The 23,947-nt window shown below is 38.3% G+C and overlaps 1 protein-coding gene across 1 annotated transcript in view; it reads right to left on the bottom strand.

The window, feature by feature from the left end:
• Positions 1-23,947, bottom strand: part of TUBGCP3 (tubulin gamma complex component 3) — a 93,686-nt gene that overhangs the window by 52,963 nt on the left and 16,776 nt on the right. The window contains exons 4-11 of the mRNA XM_066380545.1: positions 19,762-19,839; positions 18,661-18,875; positions 15,948-16,117; positions 13,344-13,462; positions 12,464-12,589; positions 9,184-9,252; positions 8,333-8,465; positions 6,006-6,172 (exon numbers count right to left, since the gene is read on the bottom strand). Of these exons, the coding sequence (XP_066236642.1) occupies positions 6,006-6,172; positions 8,333-8,465; positions 9,184-9,252; positions 12,464-12,589; positions 13,344-13,462; positions 15,948-16,117; positions 18,661-18,875; positions 19,762-19,839 (1,077 nt within the window). The remainder of the gene's footprint in view (positions 1-6,005; positions 6,173-8,332; positions 8,466-9,183; positions 9,253-12,463; positions 12,590-13,343; positions 13,463-15,947; positions 16,118-18,660; positions 18,876-19,761; positions 19,840-23,947) is intronic.

The following is a 23,947-nucleotide window of genomic DNA, read 5'->3' as shown; positions in this document are numbered from 1 at the left end:
AATAAACATGGCAGGCCCATTGCAAAGAACATAAAATATCTTCTGGCAAAAAGGATTAATTTTAGCTCTATCAATCACAATGCATTTTAGAAAAATCCCACAAACAAAACTAGGAAAGCAAACAGAAACCTGTGAGGTATAATACTAGCAAATAAAAAATTTATGAATCTTGAATTTCCTAAAGTCCCATCTAAACACAGACCTTAAATATGAATACCAGCAAATATAGAACCTTTAAATAAATAAATATATGGTAGTAAAATGTTAGCATTCAGGAAATCTCAGCAAAAGGTACCTAAGAGTGTTTTGTATAATTCTTTCAATACTTCCAGATGTCTACAGTTAAATAAAAACATTTAAAAATAAATAATTTTACCAATGAGGCAAGATCTGAGATAAGTTCTTAAGTGACCATTTGTACTTCTAATGCTAACACTGTATTCAACAGACATGGATATTTATTTAGTATTTTGTCTTTAAAAAGCAAAACCTGTAAGTTTGCTTTGCCCAAGTGTCCATCAGTGGTCAAGTGGATTAAAAAGCAGTGGTACATATATACAATGGAATACTATGGGGCCATGAAAAAGAAGGAAATCTTACCTTTTGCGACAACATGGATGGACCTGGAAACTATCATGTTAAGTGAAATAAGTCAGACAGAGAAAGAAAAATATCATATGACCTCACTCATTTGAGGAATTCAATGAACAATGTGAACTGAGGAACGGATCATTGAGACAGAGGAGGGATCAAAGGGACCAGAGGAAAAGAGGACAGATGGAAAGGGGATGATGATAGGAGGGGATAAACTTGAAGGGAAGGGGGGAGGGCATTATAGGGAGGGACAAGGGAGATGTTGAGGGGAATACGAAGGAGGAGGGATGCATTCGGGGCAACACTAGAATCTATGTAAACACAATAAGTTAAAATCAATTAAAACAAAATAGACTGCAAAAAAAAAAAGAATTAAAGACTATTTCATGGAGGAAAAAAAATAATAGCAAAACCTGTAAGTTTGCCTTACACATTCTATGAAACAAGAGTTCTTCAAACAAGTAATACCAAATTTAAGCTATACTAGTCTTAAAAAGAGCTTGTTTATGTTTTACCTCAGTGAATCAATGTTCAAAAATAATAAAGTAAAAGTCCAGAAGAAAATCAATCTTGGAAGTTTGTGTCCAATTTTCTCTACATTTTCCATCACTTGAGTCCCATAATTACTATCAATAAAATAAATAAATGAATAAGCCTGAATAACATATAAGGCAGATAATCAATAAAAAATTTGTGGTACTTTTGAAACTCTTAAAACCACAGATGCCTATAAAGAATTAGTAATATAATTAAGAACTACTTTACAAATCTGGTTGCTAGAAAATACAAACTAGTCTCAAGAAAAAAGACAAAAATAGAAATCAGGTATTGAACTTAAGAAAAGATAATTAGCCAGTTTTGGCTTTAATTTTTGTTTCAATCAGTAGCACTATACATCACAGACAATTCCTAACCCAATTTCTGAGGTAAAGTAGATTCACCAAGTCAACTGATAAGCAGTTAGTTCTTATCACCCAAATTCATATTATAATTAACAAATTAATTATTGGATGAAGGAGAAGTTAGAATACAGATTATTTATTATATAAAAAGTACAATTTTTACATCTTTCAATAATCTTAATTTTTAAAGCCTACCTTAAAAGATTATCTTTTTTAATTCTGTAGGTACAATTTTAATGAGTGATAAACAGGTGAGCCTCAAAACTGAAAATAACAATATACAGAGCTTTTTATTTCTGGTTTGTAAGTTATTCAAGCTATTTCTCATAAATTTACATAGTAAGCATAGCTCATCATATATAAATTGTAATATAAAAAGAAAATTTATTTTTTCCCTTTTCTTAACCATAAGATCACTTAGACTCTCTTAAGTTCATAAATGACAAATTCCTAAAACTCAGGTCATTTTGCTTATTGTGATAATGGTCAGAAGGTTTAATAAGCATTGTAAATAACCAATTACACAAGTTTTTAAACAGCTTCCAAAATTTACCTCATCCTGTAATTACAGAATAACGGACCTCAAATGAATCAAACTTACGTCTCACCCTGTCAAAGTGATTACCTACAACTTTCCTTATCACAAAAGTGATAAAAACTAAATTGTATAGGAATTAAAGTCTCCATTTAATCTTGAACAATTAAGTCTGATTCAAAGTTCTAGTTAAATAAGCAACTGTACATGGTACTTTCCAGAAATTTAAACTTAAAGATTCGTACTTAACTATGATGAATACAAAGGATTCTTCCCTATAGACAGCATGTAAAATGTATTTTAGTATATGTGAAATCTGGCTCCACTCACGTAAAATTTAACATAAGACAAATGATGTTAGAAGTGAAGAAAATGTTTAGCTTTAGGAATAAGAAAGGAAGCAGTGCCTGACCAGGCAGTGGCGCAGTGGATAGAGCGTCGGACTGAGATGTGGAGGACCCAGGATCGAAACCCCAAGATCACTGGCTTGAGTGCGGGCTCATTTGGTTTAAGCAAGGCTCACCAGCTTGAGCCCAAGGTCGCTAGCTCAATCAAGGGGTCACTCGGTCTGCTGCAGCCCCCCGCCCCCCGAGTCAAGGCACATATGAGAAATCAATCAATGAACAACTAAGGAGCCGCAAAGAAGAATTGATGCTTCTCATCCCTCTCCCTTCTTGTCTCTGTTCCTATCTGTCCCTCTCTCTCTCTCTCTCTCTCTCTCTCTCTGTCACAAAAAAAAAAAAAAAAAAGAGAGAGAGAGAGAGAGAGAGAAAGAAAGGAGGCAATTACTGGAGGGTGGGGAACATACAATGAGGGTTCTGATAAGGTGCTATCCTGACATGGATGGTGGCTCATTTTGGAAGAAGGCATCAAACTTTACTCTTATGATTTGTGTACTTTTCCATATGCATCTCTCAATAACAGAAGTTATACTTGAGCTTGGTGATTAAGGAATAATATCACTTAAAGATAAAAGATATAAGTCTAAATAACTGATACAAATATAAAGGTAAATTAAAACAGATTTAAATCTTAAAAGAGTAGGTAATTTCCCAAATTGGATTTAAAAACCTGAAAATAATGCAATAACGTAGAAAGAGCTATAGAAAATAATTTCATGGCAGAAAAGAACCTGGGGATAGATACAAAACTATCTTAATGGCAGGGGGTTTAAAAAACTGTTTTCTTCTTGATTTTAGCATTTAAAAAAATATAGGATCAAGAAAGTTCTGAAAAAACTTAAAGGTAACCATTAATAAAATAAAAAAAATACATATAACATCTTTCAAAGCTTTCAAATCATAGTTTTTTTTTAAATAGCTCATTTAGCAAAAGGAGCACAAAAAGCATAAAAACATTTCTTCCTAATCTATAAATTCAATGTGTGATCCCTACATATATATAAAACAGAAACTTTGGCAGAATAAACAAGCTGATTCTAAATTCATATCTAAGTAGAAATATACAAAAATAGCAAGAAAAAGAACAAACTGCTCCTATCAGATATGAAACCATAAAGCTGTGGTTATTTAAATAATACTGACAAATAGCCAACAAAATATATAATTCAGAGAAGAACCGTCCAGAAGCAGACTCAGATGTATACGGGAACTTACTATATGATAAAATGTGGCAAAACTAACATTTGGAAAGTTTAGGTCAAGGCTATGATTCTTTGTACTATTCTGCCAACTCTGAGTCTGAATAATGTGAAAATACCATTAAAAGAAAAATAAAGAAAAAAAGTGCAAGTACAGATACAAGTTATCCAAATATATAAAACCACTGTATGATTCAATTCTAAAAAGACAGACAAATCCCCATGAAAACTGGACAAAAAATATGAATAGCAATTAGTAGAAGAAATAAAAATAACTAACAAACATAAAAAGCCAGTAAAATATAAATAAATAATATTGAAGATGCCCCACTTCATACATTAGGTTAAAAACACTTTCACTCAAGTTGGGTAATATGAAATGCTGATGAGGATAGAGGAACAAGAGCTGTAACAAAAAGCTGATGGTGCCTGACCTGTGGTGGCGCACTGGATAAAGTGTCGACCTGAAAATGCTGAGGTCGCCGGTTCGAAACCCTGGGCTTGCCTGGTCAAGGCACATATGGGAGTTGATGCTTCCAGCTCCTCCCCCCCCTTCTGTGCCTTCTCTCTCTCTCTCTCTCTCTCTCTCTCTCTCTCTCTCTCTCTCTGTCTCTCCCTCTCCTCTCTAAAATGAATAAATTAAAAAAAAAAACAACAAGCTTTGCCTGACCTGGTGGTAGTGCAGGCCTGACCAGGCGGTGGCACAGTGGAGAGCGTCAGACTGGGATGAGGAGGACCCAGGTTTGAGACCCTGAGGTCGCCAACTCAAGACCCCGAGGTCGCCAGCTTGAGCGCGGGCTCATCTGGTTTGAGCAAGGCTCACCAGCTTGAGCCCAAAATCGCTGGCTCAAGTAAGGGATCACTCGGTCTGCTGTATCCCCCCAGTCAAGGCACATATGAGCAAGCAGTCAATGAACTACTAAGGAGCCACAACAAAGGACTGATGTTTCTCATCTTTCCCTTCCTGTCTGTCCCTATCTCTGACTCTCTCACAAAAATAAATAAATAAATAAAATTTTTAAAAAGCTGATGGTTGTTGGGGAAGCTGGTAGAGTCACTCCAGAGCTCAAAAGGCAGAATCAAAATCTAAAGTACACATTCCCCACACCCAACAGTCCCACCTCCCAGGACTTACCTTAGAGAAACATAAATAGCACAGAGAGGCACATTTAAGGATGTTCATTTTAATAATGTTCATAAGATTTGAAACTACAAAGAATATATCTCATCAATAAAAGAGATGCTAAATATATGTCCATACAGTGAAATAATATGCAGTAATAAAGTACAACTATAATACTGTCATGAAAGGAGTTACGAGACATGCTGAGCGATTTGCACAATACATATGCACATAGAGAATACCATTTATGTGTTTTAAAAGAACCCACAAAACAATACTACATTCAGTTGATTCTGCTATCATGCTTGTTTTTAAAACAACTTGCATGTCACACCTGATAATCAGGAGACTAAATGAGCATAAAAAAAGATTTCATGATTGCTTAAGTGCAATTTCATCCACGAGAAACTAGAGGAGAACAGCGATCCAGCCACGTGGGAATCCAAATTGCACAGATGAACATGTCTGAAACCCACCAGTTACCTTAATCTACCACTGTATGTGTCAGCAGCCACACCTTTCTGTTCCACTTCAAACAAGCCTCCTTTGGACCAAATCCACAAGTCAACATCGGGGCTTTTTTAAGGTAAATGCCATGTTTATTCTAGAATTTACACATTACTTAATAACTTCATATATGTTTAAAACTGTGCTACAACATTTTCAGTTGCTATACATTTTTTATTTAGCATCACTGACAAGGTTTTTGAGTGTGATGCTCCTTTAATTCTACTTTTTGTCAGAAGTCCTGTGGTTTTTCCCCTCTGATTTTAGCACAGTGATTTTTTAGGAACACACATGTTGCATTATAGCAGAACTGCATCTCAACAGGCACATATACAAGTAAAACTGTTATTTCATTAAATCTGTTCACACCATAGTTTAGTTTCATTTGATCATGCAAAGCAACAGAACATATAATACTATTCTGCAAGGAAAACTGGACTAAGACTTAGGAAACCTAGTTCTAGCTTTGCTGTAAACTTCCTATTGCTAGTAAATCTGGACAAGTGATTTGACCCTGCTGAGTTTCCCACTATTAAAAATGGGATAACAATTTTCCATTAACCAAACACAGCTTTGCTAATAAATGAGATAATCGGCTCTCAAAAAACTGTACAAACTATGCGTGGCATTCAAAGGAAGTGTGGTGGCATTACTGTTAAGAGAAAACAGTAATCACAGGGAAAAAAGTAATTGAGTGCCCATGCTTCTTAAATCCGCGTCTGACAATCGAGCAGCATTCCTTACTTCATGGTAAGTGTCCTCGAGCTCCCCGTCGTAGATCCAGCGGTACAGGAAGCTCAGGACAGGGTGCGACACCAAGCTGAGAATGTGCTGCACCAGGGACCTCATGTACGGGTCTCCCGTTTTTGTGTAGGCGTGGACAGCCGAGGCCAGCTCACCTCCTTTCCTTCCTGAGGGGGATACGAGAAAACACAAGTTTAGACTCAGACACTAGTAACTTAACACTAACCAAATGACCAAGTAATGGAGATAAAGTGTGTTTTCTTAACACCACCTTGGACATACAACCAGCAATAAACATGTCATGGATAAGGGGCCAAGAGAGAGAGAATCCCCCCCTGGCTTTTTATGTCAAGGTAAGCCATTCATGTCTTCATGATCCCTACAGGTTTTTACAGGAAAAACTTGACTTACTGTATGATCCAGAACACAGCTTTTCAATTTTTTTTTTGCTGAGAAATGCATTAAGATTCATACTTTATATTGCAATCCAGTACAAAAATATATTAAAAAACTAAGTTTTACAAAACAATACTTACACTTCAATATTTTTTATTTTCTTCCTTTTTTCTTTTGATATAATGTGCTAATCTCAACTCACTAAATTGATTTCATAACCCATTATGCGGCGGCAACTTACAGTTTGAAAAACACTACACTACATTGAGACAAGTTCCCCGTATCCTGGTAGCATATCTCAGTATAATGTATTGGAAGTGGCAAAAATCAGTCCAAAAATATAAGCATGTAAAGAATTCAGGCTAAGGATTCAGGATTTTATTAGACTGCTAGAGCATTTCAAGAAAAGGACTGAACATGATCTGAGTTGAACTAGATTCTTCTGGCATGTACACACCACAACGGAGGTGGGCGAGACTGAGGGCAGGGAGCAGCAGGTTACTGCGGCACAGAGAAGATACGGAGCAGGATTAAAGAACATCCTGTTTGAGGACACGGGTTTGGGAGAGGCCATGATTTGAGACACATGAAGGAGTTAAGAGGTATCCGGACTTGAGCAGCTAACTGGACACTGAAAGAAATGAGACAGGGATTTGGGAGGAATAAAAAGGAGTGTGGTGGCCCTGGCCGGTTGGCTCAGCGGTAGAGCGTCGGCCTAGCGTGCGGAGGACCCGGGTTCGATTCCCGGCCAGGGCACATAGGAGAAGCGCCCATTTGCTTCTCCACCCCTCCGCCGCACTTTCCTCTCTGTCTCTCTCTTCCCCTCCCGCAGCCGAGGCTCCATTGGAGCGGGGATGGCCCGGGCGCTGGGGATGGCTCTGTGGCCTCTGCCCCAGGCGCTAGAGTGGCTGTGGCCTCTGCCCCAGGCGCTAGAGTGGCTCTGGTCGCAATATGGCGACGCCCAGGATAGGCGGAGCATCGCCCCCTGGTGGGCAGAGCGTCGCCCCTGGTGGGCGTGCCGGGTGGATCCCGGTCGGGCGCATGCGGGAGTCTGTCTGACTGTCTCTCCCCGTTTCCAGCTTCAGAAAAATGAAAAAAAAAAAAAAAAAAAAAAAAAAAAAGGAGTGTGGTAAGGAATCCAATTATGGGAAAGTGCTGATAATTGGAGGAAAAGGAGATATTTATTCATTAAGTTTGGCTTCTTTCTGTTTTTGAGGGGAAGCATCAGAAGGCGGGAAGGCAGGTCACTGAGATGTGATGAACCTGGATTTAGACATGTTGAAGTTCCAGTCTTTCTGAATCATCCAAGAGGACAGCACTCAGCACTGATCCATGAACTAGGGGCAGAACACTGGCATCTCCCACGTCATGTAGTCCTAACAACCCTAAGAGATGCAAACTATTAGTGCCCCAATGTCACAGATGAGAAAAAAAAGGGGGGGGGGGTTCTTGGCCGAGGTAGTATAGTGAGAAAACAGGTTCAAAAAGCAACTAGAAATACAGACCAAGTGCCCAGGAGAAACTTAACCCAGACATGCAAACATGGGAACTTGTAACATAAGCTAGACATGGACCATAATCTCAGGAGGAAGGAAACTCTAGAAAAGGCTGCTTGTTAAGCAACAAAGAAAAGAGAAATATAGAGAAACAGCTATAATATCAAGGAATATAAAAATAAAGAGAGAGAGAAAAATCTTTAAAAACCTCCCTTCTTCCTTCATTTCAATGAAATCCTGAGCTTCCATATTATAAATATTGGGCCATACTGGTAACTTGTTATTTTCCCCTATAAGTGTATATCTATTAATTTGTATTTAATCAGCATATTTATGGCTATTAGGGATACAAAAGAACAGGCACAAAAATAAACCCAGATGATATTCCCTAAAACCTGCTTTGAAATAAAGCAGGCCCATCAGATGCAAAATAACCTTGGCAGTGGTCCACCAGTGCTGCAAGAGTCTTCAGTCTTATCTTGGGATCATAGGTCCAAACCAGGAGGCGCCGGAGAGTTAAGCTACTCTCAAGGCCCAAATTCACACCTTGATCATCCTCTAACTGTAACTGAAAAACAATAGATATAATGTGTAAGTACAGGTCACTAAATATGTCAGTCATTTCTTAATCTAGGTAAAGGAAATAAAGAAAAGGGATTGTGCTCCTAAAAAAGAAGGAAAAGGTCCCCTCTGAAAGAACAATTAGTCCTTTCAAGCTACAAGTGAACAGAATCTTGAAAATAGAAATTAACTGCCTCTGGGCTACAGTAAAATTTATAGATATCCAGACCTAACAAACAGTATTATCAAACAGATTTTTATCTTATAATAAAATTAATATATGAAAATAAAACTTTAAAATCCTATGTATCTGCCTAACCAGGCAATGGCACAGTGGATAGAGTGTCAGACTGGGATGCAGAGGACCCAGGTTCGAGAACCCGAGGTCGCCAGCTTGAGCACTGGCTCATCTGGTTTGAGCAAAAGCCCACCGGCTTGAACCCAAGGTCGCTGGCTCCAGCAAGGGGCTACTCGGTCTGCTGAAGGCTCATGGTCAAGGCACATATGAGAAAGCAATCAATGAACAACTAAGGTGTTGCAACACGCAATGAAAAACTAATGATTGATGCTTCTCATCTCTCTCTGTTCCTGTCTGTCTGTCCTTGTCTATCCCTCTCTCTGACTCACTCTCTCTCTGTAAAAAATAAATAAATAAAATCCTATGTATCTGCAATTATGCAACACTTCAAATCATAAAGAAACTAAAATAAAAACAAGATATGTACCTGGGAATGTAAAACAGAGAGTAATCGGTAGTATTCTTTGAGTTCTTGGTGCAAGGCAGCACAAAAGCTCTGTATAGGAAGGAGGAAGTATAATTAAAGCAGGACGGAAGCAGTGCACACAACAGTCATTACACATCAATCCATTTGACCTGCACAGGCACAATGCTTTCAAACACACTTCAGGTTTTCTGCATGACTTAAATTCTTGTTCTGTCAGTGGGTCTTCTAGCAGGTTTAACCACAATATATACTATATGGTGTATTTAAGAATGTTAGGGAAGTGTTGTCCCTTAGAGCAGGCGTCCCCAAACTACGGCCCGCGGGCCACATGAGGCCCCCTGAGGCCATTTATCCGGCCCCCACCGCACTTCTGGAAGGGCACCTCTTTCATTGGTGGTCAGTGAGAGGAGCATAGTTCTCATTGAAATATTGGTCAGTTTGTTGATTTAAATTTACTTGTTCTTTATTTTAAATATTGTATTTGTTCCTGTTTTGTTTTTTTACTTTAAAATAAGATATGTGCAGTGTGCATAGGAATTTGTTCATAGTTTTTTTTGTAGTCCGGCCCTCCAATGGTCTGAGGGACAGTGAACTGGCCCCCTGTGTAAAAAGTATGGGGACCCCTGCCTTAGAGTGAACTTTGCAGAAGAGAAATGAAGAAATAAAAAAAGAAAAAAAAAGTGTATCTTGTAAAAGTATATTCACTTTAGACAATAATCCTTTATTTAAAAATTATCTCCCTTCTAAATTTACAGCTAAAATGTAATTTTGTTTTCAATTGGAAATTTTTTTTAATTGGCAACTTTATGCCAATTCTCCCCCAGTTTTTTTTTTATTTCTACTGCTCATATTATTATAAAGTTCTTTGGAGCTCCAATCTTAAATGCTAAAAAGGTGCCAAATCAGAAGATGTAAGGAGGACCTTCACAGAGTCCTATGACAAGAACTTTCTGGAATGAACTCTGGGATATAAACCCAGGGATACTCAAGGGGAAGCTTTGGTTTCCGAGAGAACCTATAACAGAACTTGCAAAGATAAAACCTGTTTACTCGAATTATCAGGCTCTAAACTTTTCTGCTTATTTTCAGGCAATATATAATCCGTCATCAATAAGTTTATCTATACTGTATTTATGGATTTGATATAATATAAATATTTCCCTTCTTATAAGCTATAAAAATGAACATGAAACATGCTAATTTTGCAGATTCAAAGGAATTCTTACTAAAATAGTTAAGTAATATTCAGAGAAAACAACACAGCATCTTTTCAGGCATAACATCACTTTTTACAAAATCCTTTCCCAGTGCCCATGACAGACAGACACATGCACAAACACATAAAAGTAAAAACCCAAGTGCTGATCAGTAAATAGCATAATCTATCCTGTAGAACAAATATATAGGGTATACAAGTCAGCCTAGAAGACTACCAAAATAACAAAATGACAATGAGTATTTCAGCACCCTGTTTATTCAACATGAAAGGTGTTCAGTTAACTAAAGTCAATATTGTTTATTAAAAAGCAAATATACGAGTCATACTTAGGGAACAATATCTTCCTTTATAAATAAAATGTTCTATTTAGAGAGTCTAGAGCCAGGACACTTCTGAGAGTAAAAGAGAACAATAATGACTCTGGAACAACAGGCACAAATCAGTAGTACCCGTGAGCACTCAATGATTCTTCAATAAGCAGGCAGTACAAAGCAATGCTTTTTAATAGCGGAAAATGAGAGCGGAATGGAAAGAACTACAGAGTAGAGATACATGTGATATTCTGGTCCCATATCTGCCATCTACCAGTCAGGACAACATGGACAAATCAATTAACCTTTCTGAGGTTCAACCTTTATAGCTGCAATGCGGGGACGATTATATTGCCCTGCTAATTTCAGAAGGCTGTTAACAGAATCAAATATGAGAGAAAAGGCTTTTAAATCCAGTACTATAAAATACTATATAATACTACTATAGTGATTATCAATCAACTTAATGGAATATCTATATAATTTAATTTTCCTGTATTTATTTTGTGTTTGTTTTACTTCATATCTAATAAATTAACTAGGATATATCAGTGGAATTTGCATTCATGAGAGAATGATACAAAAACATGATAAAATGGTCCCTTCTGAAAAGGGTATGACGACTCACAGAAATCAGAACATGCTGCTTGCTGGAAGGGATGACCACAGACTGTGCTACCTGGGTTGGAAACTTCATGTATCATTAAAACCAGGTAGACTCTTGATGGCCTTGCCACTTCCTATCTTCATTATAGTGAGAAGAAAGGGTCCCTGACTCATGTAACCACTTGGTTATAATGGTGAATGATATTATCACAGCAGTGCTAGGATTGGGACAGCAGCATTCTAGACACTGTCTCCTAATGCCAACCACCTTGGAGATTATCACCATCTTACAAATTAGCATCACCTCCATTCTACATACACTGAAATTAAAAGGAGGTAACTTGTGCATGACCTAACTATTAAAAAGTGAAACCAATGTGAACCCTGGGCGTCACACCTCAAAGCCACACTGCTGATCAGCAGCCTGCTGCCGTGCTGGGCAGTGCGTACAGTGCAGTTTACTCCTGCCTCTTTCTCTCCCCTTCAGTCCTTTGTTGAAGACTTCATTAGAAATAATTACTGCCCAAGAATCAACTTGAGGGCAAAATCCTATGCTGCTTAACCATGAAAAGGAGTTGGGACTCTGTACATCACTTCTCTGGTGGCTGCCTCCGTCAGGTTAGAGGCAACAGGAGGGTAAGGACCAGTCAGACACTGCCCAGCTGTGACCATTCAGATCAGCAGCACCAACTGGTTCCCACCTCAGATTCTGAAGCATTCCCAAATGCAGTCTCACTGTGCTGCCCAGGACACCCACAGCAGCAGGGAGTGTCCCTACGCACAGGCCTGTGTCCCAGTAGCCCCCCCCCCTCGAAGGCTGCGTCCACTGGGAGCCCCCCTTCCAAACTACTAGATTCTGACAACCCCAATACCTTCTCTCTGACCCCGTTCCACCTGTTTTAATTAGAATTTGTATTCATTTGCTTGTAGTCCTCCAACAGCTATGTAAATAAGTTGCTGTATTTGAGTAACTCTGTCAATACGTACCATAGTTTCTATTTTCTTGAATGGATAGAATAGTCATTATTAAAGCTTCTTTATTTAAAAAGAACCCTTTTAAGAATTATTTCCATAAGATTTTAAGTATATTAAGCATTTCCCAAAGTGAATGATATCCCAAATGTTCTAGCAATAATGAACATACCTGACCTACAAGTCCAAATGATCGGTCTAGACTCCTCTGGTCCGTGTATTTTCTGATTTTATTGTGTAACCATCCCAACTCAGCAAGTCTGGCTGTTGTATCCCTCAAAGATTTACTTAGGTTTGCCTAAAAGTAAATATATCAAGAGGTAAAATTAACACTAGGATTTTAGTTATTATTTTTCTCAACCTTTGGAATTTTTAACATAATTCTTAGGCTTCAACACATTTAATTTTAAAGTAACTAAGATGTCATCATTAAAGTGAAAACAGTGGGGTTCTGAAAAACAAACAGCATCAGGTGACAGGGAGGGCAGCAAAACACCTCCAAGCAAGTGTTAAGCTCACGTAGCATCACCCCAAGGAGGGTGATGCTGCCCAGGGTCCGTCTGTGATGTCAGGCTCCTTAGGAAACAGCTGAGAGCCACAGAGGAACACAACATCAACAGGGGCTGTGAGAAAGGCAGCTTCTCGAAGATGAAAGCAAAAGCAAATAGAGGCACCTTATCTGGAAGCCAAAAGGAAGAGCAGAGGCCAAGCCATACCTGTCCCTCAGGCACTCTGACTTCACCATCACAGGACACAGAAATCGATTAAGCGGGCTGGCCGTGTCAGTAAAAGCAAGGAAGGAAACAACACACCGGGAAAGGTGCAAAAGGACAGGAAAGGCTGACAATGGGCTCCTGACAAGATTATAGCCGCAAACTGCACAGGGCAATGGAAACCAGAATTTAAGAGTACAACTTGGTTGGTACAGACAATTTTGTAAATTCAGCCCTCATTACTCCAATAATACCTCACAAATTAATAGCTCCTGTCTGGTCTTAACCACACTTATGTTTTCCTTTTGAATATTTTAGACGGGGTTTTAGTTACTGTACCTTTCCCTCCGCCTTGTAACAATTCTCAGTGTTGCTCATCTTGATGGTTTTGCCATCTATGCCCTGGAATACGTACAGAATGTCTCTGACAAGGGCTGCCTCGGTCACTTCCACAGCACCTGTAAAATGGTTTTGATAAGAGTAATTATTGAAGATCACATTGGAAGATAAAATAAATTTTATGACAGTTAGTTCCAGATTATATCTTTTCATTCAGGACAAAAATTAAAAACAAGAAAATGAGCCTAACATGGAAAAGAGAATCCAAAGTTATTAGGAGCAAAAATTTTCTGAAAAGAGTATGGAGGTCATGTAATTCCTTATACAAAAAATCTATTAAAAAGACAGTGCAATATGTGGAAACTTAATACATAATCAAAGAGCAGCACAAATCAATCACAAAAGAATAGATAATTATTTAGTAGATAGTGTTTGAAAAAACTGGCTTACTACAAAGTAAGTATACAAACCTTGGTCCATTCCCAATAGCATAGAAAAAGGAGTTAAAACTGCAGAAAAGTTATTTATAATTTCCATAAACCTTAGAACAAAAGCTAAGTCAGAATTTAGGTACTATTCAAAATAATGACAAGGAGGCAGTGCGCAGAAATCCCATATATCAGTGCAAGGAGAAACTCAATTCAGAGTATACAGTCGGAGATCAGCACTCTCAGAACCCAGAGCACAGAGCCGGGTACAGTCAGAGATCAGAATGTTCAGAACCGGGCCAGCACACTCAGAAGGCAAGGCAGGTCTGTATTTCAGTCATGGGGGTAACAGTCTAAAAATATCAATTACATCAACTTGCTAGTAGTAGTTCAACCCTCATCTATCATTACTGACCATTTTATCTACTTTTGCCTTCAATTACTTTGAGAGAAACTGAATTTCTAACTGTAATTATGAATTTGTCTGTTTTCTTTACAGTTCTTTCAGTTTTTGTTTGTGCATTTGGAGCTCTGTCAGTAGGTGAATATATATATTTAAGAGTTCTCAAAGAACTGACTCCTTCTTTACATTGTTATAAAACGGGTCAGGAACCTATGGCTCACGAGCCAGATGTGGCTCTTTTGATGGCTGCATCTGGCTCGCAGACAAAACTTTAATAAAAAAAAATAACGTTAAAAATATAAAACATTCTCATGTATTACAATCCATTCATTTCCTACCGCTCATGTTTATGGCTGCAGGTGGCTGGAGCCAATCACAGCTGTCCTCCGGGACAACACCAAATTTTTATTGGATAATGCGTAAGGTACACGGGTCGTAGTATGGCTCTCACGGAATTACATTTTAAAATATGTGGCGTTCATGGTTCTCTCAGCCAAAAAGATTCCCGACCCCTGTTATAAAATGTCCTTCTGTCCTTCACAACACTCCTGCCACTGTCAGCTTCAATATTAATTCAGCCAGCCATCTTTCTCATGGTCAGTGTTTTTAAGAGGTATTTTTCCATCCATTTACTTTTAATCTATTTGTGTCGCTATATTAAAAATGTCTCTTATGAGCAGTGTAAAATTATCTAAATAGCATTTTTTAAATCTTTTAAACAAAGTATCAATCCCCATGAATTTAATAAAATAACCAATATCTTTGGATTTAAATTTACCTTATTCAGGTATGTTTTTTGTTTATTCCACTGTTCTTTCTTCCTTTGTATTTCTCCTGCTCTTTCTGATTAATCAGGTATACATACTTTTAAGCCCTGTTATCTCAGCATTGTACAGAATATAGACTTGAAGGTACTGGTTAGGGATCAGGAGTCATAGTAAACAAAAAGAAAGAAGCAGACAATAGCGCTCTGACTCAGTCAAGAAACTAGCTTCTAAGCCAAGATATACAGTCGTCAGGTCGAGGACAGGTAGAGGCTGGTAAGTGCAGTTACACAGGGGCAGGCCAAGCTGTGTACGAATGTCCTCACAAGTCTAAAAGACATAGCTCATCCTCCCATCCCACAGACAGACAGAAAATAGCTAAGGGAATTTTGGAATTAGTAGATTATGAACCAACGATAAAGCTCATTCTTCTATTTTTCAAGATAACATGTTCAACATTGCTATTTGTAGTGTTCTAATGTAAAAACCTCATACTTTCTTTGGAATCTAACAGAGTTTTAAAACTCAATGAGGCATTCATTTAACCACCAAATAAATTTTTAATGAGTTTCTTCACTGTTCAAGACATTATGCTAGTTATTAACACAGTGAACAGACAGAAATGGCCCTCTGCCATGGTGGAAGACAGCAATTTGTACTCGGGGCCTGATCCAGCCTGGAGACACCTGCCCAGGAAGAAAGGCAGAATGAACACAGATGAGGAATGCAACAAGGAATACAAGAGAGATCCAGATGGAGGAAACCACTCAGACCTCAGACAATGACATGAAAAGCGGATGGTGCTTATGAGTACAAGGTCAGTAACACAGGTGATAAAACCAGACTTCCCAAGGCATCACAGACTATATTTAGAATGATCAACTTCATCATAAGAACAAGAAACCACTCAAAAGTTATAAGAGGGATTCCTGATTAGTATATTAAAATAAGGGAAGCATAAATTCTAAATGTTCAAAGATAAGCTACATTAAAATATATCTTCACTCACCAACTGCATCCCCATCTCTCCTTGGTCTTGTCACACTGCGAGAAGTGTTAGGGATACCTTTTGAGGTAGTGGTTTGTAGAGAAGGCTGGTTTGCAGTTAAAGTCCATGCAAGACGTGACCCCAACTGCTGCCGAAGACACTCTCCTACTCCTGGAGCTTGATGAGACTGTCTAAAAAAAAAGAAAGGAACATTTTATATCTTCAAATACTCAAGTTATTCACTGAAGAGACAAACACACTCCCAGAAATTTTCCTTATATTATTACAGTAAATTATAAAATCTTATCATTCTGAGACTGGAGGCTCTTATTGCCACTTCCACACATATTTTTCATAAAAATTAAAATCTACTTGATTTTTCTTTACAAACACATAACATACACTACTCATCTAAAACCACTTTGAAATTCACTACTAATTTTAACTTCAATTTATTTCTTTTTAAGAAAGAAAGTCAGGAAGGGAAAGAGATGAGAATCATCAACTCATAGTTGCAGTACCTTAGTTGTTCACAGATTGCTTCTCATATTTGCCTCGACCGGGGGCGGGGAGGGGGGGCTATAGCTGAGCCAGTGACTTCTTGCTCAAGCCAGTGACCTTGGGCTCAAGCCAGCGACCATGAGGTCATGTCTATAATCCCATGCTCAAGCCGGCAACCCCGTACTCAAGCTGGTGACCATAGGGTTTCGAACCAAGGTTCTCAGCATCCCAGGCCCAAGCTCTATCCACTGTGCTACCGCCTGGTCAGGCTTTATTTTAACTTCAATATTAACACATTCACTCAACATTTGTTAGGCACAGGAGTGAAACACCTGGAATCTTGTCCCTCTTCCCTGTCCTCACTTGTCTCCCAGCCTTCATGGTGCTCAATATGAAAAGAAAAACTTAATTTGCAGTTAATTTTAAAAATGTACAAACAAAATCTGAGGCAAAAGCACATCCCAGGTCTAAAAGTTAGCTTTTAAAAATTGGGACACTATGTCATAGATACTCTTTGAAGATCTAAGAACCTGATAGCTGATTTCCAATGACATATATTTTGAAACTGTAACAAAATCATCACCTTCTGGGACAGCAAAACGCAAAAACAATAATCCCAACAACGCCATTGCTTCCAAGTGGCAGAACTCTGATTTATTACTAGTAAAATACTGGTGAGTCCATCTACAATATACCGATGAAGTAAGAGAGGAAAGCAAAAACCTGAAACAGCTCTTTCTTTTCTCTGTTTTCAATGGGGAAAAAATTCATCAACAATTACTAAACTATGTCTTTGAATACCGTTATAAATTTAGGAGAAAAATTCTAAAAGACCACTTCAGTTCAAAGTTCTCTATAAATATTTTCATTATCATGACAATAATTATTTTAAATTTTAAGGTGAAAATGAGAAAGTCTATTTATTCTTTTAAGCCAGAATGCGAACTTGAGATTAAATTTGTTGAAAATATTATGCTGCCTTTCTGGAACTCCAGCTCCATTTATAACCCATGTGTATGGTAAACACATCTATTTTCTAATAAACTGAACATAATTTTATTAAATCACACAATGATTTACAATTACATATGCTCATGAAGAAAATCATTTGATGGTGAATCCTTGGTCACTGTTCTTCTGGAAAAATAACCACTTTATAATAGTCTGCTTTAATGTGATTTCCAGGAATGAACTATATGTAGCAATGTGCATGTAAAAAAGAAAAACAGGCCCTGGTCGGTTTGCTCAGCAGTAGAGCATCAGCCTAGTGTGTGGAAGTCCCGGGTTCAATTCCCGGCCAGGGCACACAGGAGAAGTGCCCATCTGCTTCTCCACTCTTTTCCTCTCTCCTTTTTCTCTATGTCTCTCTTCCCCTCCCACAGCCAGGCTGCACTGAAGCACTGTTGGGCCAGGCGCTGAGGATGGCTCCATGGCCTCCGCCTCAGGCACTAGAATGGCTCAGATTCTAGTGCAATGGAGCAATGGCCCAGATGAGTAGAGCATCGCCCCCTAGTGGGCATGCTGGGTAGATACCAGCTGGGCGCATGTGGGAGTCTGTCTCTGCCTTCCCGCTTCTCAGAAAAATACAAAAAAAAAAAAAAAGAAAAAAGTTCTAAGTTCATTAATGCACTGGCATCTGCTGTAGTCTCACCATAAATTCTGTATTTCCTCAAAATGTAATTAGATGTGACAGCAGGGTAAACTGCAAAGTATATACCATCTTTAGTGTGTGTTCCTGTAGTTCCCCATCTTAATTCACTTGTACTATAAGATACCAAAATTCTTAGTTTGAAGATCTCAGCACTTGAGAATGAGACAGCTTTACTTTAATTTACATTAATTAAAAATAATTCAATGCAGAGAATATCATAAATCAATGACCCTTCAATATTCACTGAGAGATAAATATGAGAATAGAGCAAGGGAAATTTAAATCAGTTAGCTCAAAGTGAACTAGGTCCTTTACTAATATGCATCTGCATTAATGGGTTGAGAGTTCACCAAAAATCTATAGTCAACTTAAGATTAGAAGTGGGAAGAATGCCTATCTGAAATGAAGTTTTTAGGAAGAGTAAAATCTAAATACAATAGATATCAACCACAGTGCCTAGAACATGCTTGGCCCATACAAGCTTCTAAAGATAGCTTCAGTGAACACAAAACACCTGATTAAAGCCTGAGGATTTTCCTATTTCTACTGTTTCAGGAATTTACGCATATAAGTTTGATTTACCCCGGAAGAGATTGTGGTGTGGGAGTCGGGCCATTTAGGGCATACATGCTTATACTGCTGATGCCACTGCTTCCCATATTGCCAGAGCTCTGCGCTGACTGGGTGCTGCGATCCTGGTAGTTCAATGGGAGAGTCTGAGGCCTAGCGTAGTAGTAGGGAGTTGAGTGAGCATCTCTTGGTAATGCTTGGGCAAATAACGAGGCATAGCTAGAAACCTGAAAATAAATTTAAAATATTAAGAATATGGAAATATAAAATTACAGAACACTTGTTTCTAAATCAACAAAGATAATTTGTTTAGATTTTAGTTCTATTTCTGTAATTAAATTTCAAAATTAGTTGTTATACTTTTGAAATATGCCAGAACTGATACAATTTTATAAAGTTTTCTGAACTCTAAAACTCTCACATGGTGTGATAACACTTTATTCAAATCATGCAAACTAAAATGCAAATAATTACTCAAATATTTTTTTAAAGTTTGTCATTCTCATATAATGAAAGAATGCTCACTACTCAGAATAAGGCTTTAGATATAAATATAGTTCTTTCACCAATACTCTCCAACTTTTAAGCACTCAATTTCTGTAGTGGAGTATTTTATTATAATACTCGGGCACATGAGGCGGCAGCCAAACTGCTTTTTCAAACACTGCACAAGTCAAAAATTAAACACATGTGACAACTAAGTTTTCACTGGTATAACTAATTAACGTTTACAATGATATCTGAAAACACAAGTAAATCCAAAAAGGTCTTCTAATTCAAAGAATTACACCACTATGCTAATATTAATGACTTCACACAGTAAATACTTTGAAAAGTGGTAGTTTTAATCAAACATTGCTATATTTGAATAACACAACTCTGAAAAATATCTTGAGAAAACACAGAACAGTAATTAAAATTGCCCTTAAATAAGAAAGAAAAAAAAATCTCTTAGCCTTCTATGCCTGCCCAGAAAAATAGACTAGGTTTTTTGTTTAACTCATATTATTTTAAGTGCAAAAGCCAATTCCTATCAAAATTTGGCATAACTGTCCCAATAACAGATGCAGAGTGTCCTCTAAAAGGTACTGAGCTGCTGAAGTCGTCTCTCACCTTGTTCGGTTGCTTGCGTGGATCTTCACTAAGGCTGAGCAAGAGGTAGAGAACTGACCACTTGTTTTTCAAAACTCCCTGTTTAGAAAGAAAACATTAAAGGAACAAATGTTGTATTACTCCCCAGTTTTATCCTCCACTTTCCTAAATTATCCTTATTTCCAAAATAGAATTGCATTTTAAAATTCACATTTTAACATCACATCTGAATTTGTTGATTTTCCAAGCACTGCAAATAGAACTATCCATCAGAAGGCTAGAGATAATGTTCTCAAGAGTTAATCCCTTGAAACTTTTGACTCCCTGAAAACTTACTCCAAAGTCCACAACAAGAACATGTTTTTTGGCCCTGGCCAGTTGGCTCAGTGGTAGAGTCGGATCAGCATGTGGCTATCCCAGGTTCATTTCCCAGTCAGGGCACACAAGAGAAGTGACCATCTACTTCTTACCCCTCCCCTTCCCCTTCTATCTCTTTCCCTCTCTCTCTCTCCCTCTCTCTCTCTCTCTCTCTCTCTCTCTCTCTCTCTCTCTTTTTCTCTCCTCTTCCCGCAGCCACGGCTGGACTGGTTTGAGCATATCGGCCCCAGGCGCTGAAGATGGCTCTGTGGAGCCTTCCGCCTCAGAAGCTAAAAATAGCTTGGTTGTAAGCTTGGACCCTAGATGGGCAAAGCATCAGCCCCAGACAGGGGTTACCAGGTGGATCCCAGGCAGGACACACATGGGAGTCTGTCTCTCTATCTCCCCTCCTCTCACTTAAATTAAAAAAAAAACACACAAATTTTATTAAATTACACTATTCCTAAATAACAGTATTTCCCCTTTGAAATAATAATCATAATAACCAACTTCCCAAACATAGTAATTAAAAGAAAAATGCCATCATAAAATATGTGATGCCTACCCATCAGTGTCCCATTTAGGTCACAAAATAGTTATTATAAAAAATTTTTTTTAAGAATTCTAAAGTACAAGATGTAAGTACTGGCATCATGCATACCCAAACTCAAGATCTCAGTTATCAGGATAACTAACCCCTAGTTTCTATGATGTAAGGCAGGGGTAGTCAACCTTTTTATACCTAACGCCCACTTTTGTATCTGTTAGTAGTAAAATTTTCTAACTGCCCACCGGTTCCACAGTAATGGTGATTTATAAAGTAGGGAAGCAACTTTACTTTATAAAATTTATAAAGCAGACTTACAGCAAGTTAAAGAATATAATAATAATTACTTACCAAGTACTTTATGTCAAGTTTTCGCTAAGTTTGGCAGAATAAATCTTTATGAAACAACTTACTATAGTTAAGTCTATCTTTTTATTTATACTTTGGTTGCTCCACTACCACCCACCTTGAAAAATGGAATGCCCACTAGTGGGCGGTAGGGACCAGGTTGACTACCACTGATGTTAAGGTTTTCCTACAGATTTCACTGATTTCCAATTATCTATCACTCTGTCCTGATTCAAAACCATTAACAGCAGCCCACCCTCAATACGTTTCATTCGAATTTATAGAGCATTCTACTCTATTCATATAGCCTTAACTTTTGGATGCACAAGCTAGAATATATCAATATCTTTTTTTATAAAAAAAAAAATTATGGAGTATTTATATTATACAAGTTCTTCATTATATAAAATGTTCCCTGAAAGTTTCTCTAAAGAATAAACTCATCCGAGGTATTTAAATTACTGTCTAACTTAAAAAACTGATTTACACAGAATTTTGCAGAAACAACAAAGTCCCCAGTTGGAGCAGCACAGGTAAGAGAGAGGCCCAGCTCTGACTGAGTCCTCAGTCTGGTGGTATGCAGACAAATGGGCAAATTAGTTCAGTGTGATATATTACATTTCAGACACAGGAGGATTACTGAGTACTCCAGTCTTGGGAAAGGTCTCCCAGAGAAGACGTGATCACCTAGGAAGATGAGGGACGCAAAGACAGAGGAGGAGGATAGGCACGGCCTCTTCAGGGAACTGAAGTAAATAAATTTGGCTAAAGCTAGATATGGGAATAAAAACTGAAAATTGAATGAAGGATCAAAGGGGACCTCGTATGCAGTACCAAGAAATTTGGATTTTAAGCTGAAGATAACAGCAGCCTTTGAAGGATTCTATGTAGGGGAGTGAATGGACCTGCTCACTAACAGTCCCATGAGGATGGACTAAGGAGAGAGAAAGCAAGAAACACAGGTCCTCCTTAGGAAACTGCAGTCATTTGGAGAGGAAATGACCAGAGGCTGGGATGCAGTGACTGAGTATCTGCTAAGGTAACCTTGACAACAACCCCTTGTAAGTTGGGCCTCCGGGGCTAAATGACTCCCTTGGGGTACAGGACCAAGGATCCAAACCCTATGATTCAATTAATGTATTGGTGTATACAGAGACTGGTAGTCTTTTATAAAAAATAGCAGATACTGTAAGTATCAACATCCAATTACAAAATATTCAAAATCAAATTTTTAACTTATTCACTATAACAATCAGGACCTAGTAAACAATAAAGTGAATCAACAAGATAAGCTTTTGCTGTTATACCAACGTTCTTCCACCCAGTAAAAGAATTAAGGCTTCTATAATACATACTTATTGTGTACATAAGTCTGATTACTTTCCCAATTTCATTCTTCTTTATAAGCAATTTAGCATTAAATCCAGCTAAAACTTACTTCTAACATTGAAAATCTTTTAAAAAGCAAACTATAATCAAGACAATACTCAATGTAGAAGAGTTTAATAATACCACCAAACTGTTCAAATGTTCCCAGATCACTCTCATAACCTCACTGTTCATCTCCAAAGAGCTGCTCTCTACCAAGGCCGTTTCCTTTCAGCAGTGAGAGGGCAGTCAGTCACCAAGAACTGCCATTTAAAGGAGGCATGTAGGGCCAAGTCCTTATAGACATCATATCCCATCCTAATCACAACCACACTGAGACACAAGCCTTATTCTCTTCATTTCAGAAATGAGTGAAGCAGAGGTGAAACTTTAATAATTTCACCACAAAGTTGTACGCCAGGATTCAAACCAAGGTCTGTCTGACTCTACAGAGACAAATGAGAGGCATATCTAAGAGGAGCAGTTAAGACTTGGAGACAGACTAAATTTGGGGAGAGAGGTATAGCCAAGATGTCATATAGGTTTCTAGTCTTTGGCAATAGATGAATGGTGTTATCATTCACCAAAAGGGAGAACAATAGAGGAAAAGCAGGTTATATGTGGGTGGATGTGAATGGACTCGACTCCTACAAGTATGAAATCCTCTCAGTTCCCAGAATGCCGAGTTGCAAGCCCCTGTGTTTCATAAGAGGGTCTGTGTAAAAACACCCAGCAGGCATTGGGAAGACGGCAGACATTCTACCTATACAGCAAGAGTCCTGGGTTTGATTCTTAGCTGTTTCAGAAAAACAAACATGTATATGGTATATGTGGTGGATGTTAGTTTCGGGGAGGTGCGCTGTGGCTGCCAGAGTGTAACTATTGAAAGAACAGGAACAGGGAGGTGCTGATAGGGCCCCTGTAAGGCTGAGAACTAAGAAGATCAGCACAAAGGAGGACAAACATCCTGCATTCTATTGGTCAGAAACCCTTATCAGAAGTTTATGTTTGAAATTCGCCACTAAGCTAAACCCTGCCCCTGTTGCTATGCTACGTGCAACCTCCCTAGCAAATAGCTAACTGCCACATCTGCTTCTGTATAATGCTTGCTCACTTAGGATATATAAGGACCTAGTTGTAAGCGCCAGGCGCAACTCTCGTTTGCAGCTCCTTGTGAGTACGGTGTCTCCGGACATCTTGGGAGTTCGCCCCCGCGCAGGTTAAACTTGGCCAATAAGTACGATCTAAGCTCCTGAAAGTCTCTGACATTAGTTCTCGTACCCGGTGGATGCAAGAGTGGACAGTCAAGTTCCAAAAATGAACAAAAAAACTATACACACTCAAAAAAATCAACAAATGACATACTCAAAAGTGGTGTCAGCCTTTTTTAAACATAGAAGAACAGGTATGAAACAGTCAGGATCAGTCTGCTGTGGAGCGTCTGACAGCGGGAATGCACACTGAGCTGTGTGTAACTGCGCAGGGATGGGAACAGGAGGTGGTGAAGCAGGCGGGACTACCACCAGCAAAGTAAGTATTATCAGAGATGGAAAAGCACACTTAAAACAGTGAATCCAAGTAAACCAA

Source organism: Saccopteryx leptura, chromosome 4, assembly GCF_036850995.1.
Source record: "Saccopteryx leptura isolate mSacLep1 chromosome 4, mSacLep1_pri_phased_curated, whole genome shotgun sequence".
In the NCBI taxonomy this organism is placed as follows: Eukaryota; Metazoa; Chordata; class Mammalia; order Chiroptera; family Emballonuridae; genus Saccopteryx; species Saccopteryx leptura.
The sequence above is the reverse complement of the archived record's forward strand: the minus strand, read 5'-3'. Positions and strand labels throughout refer to the sequence as shown.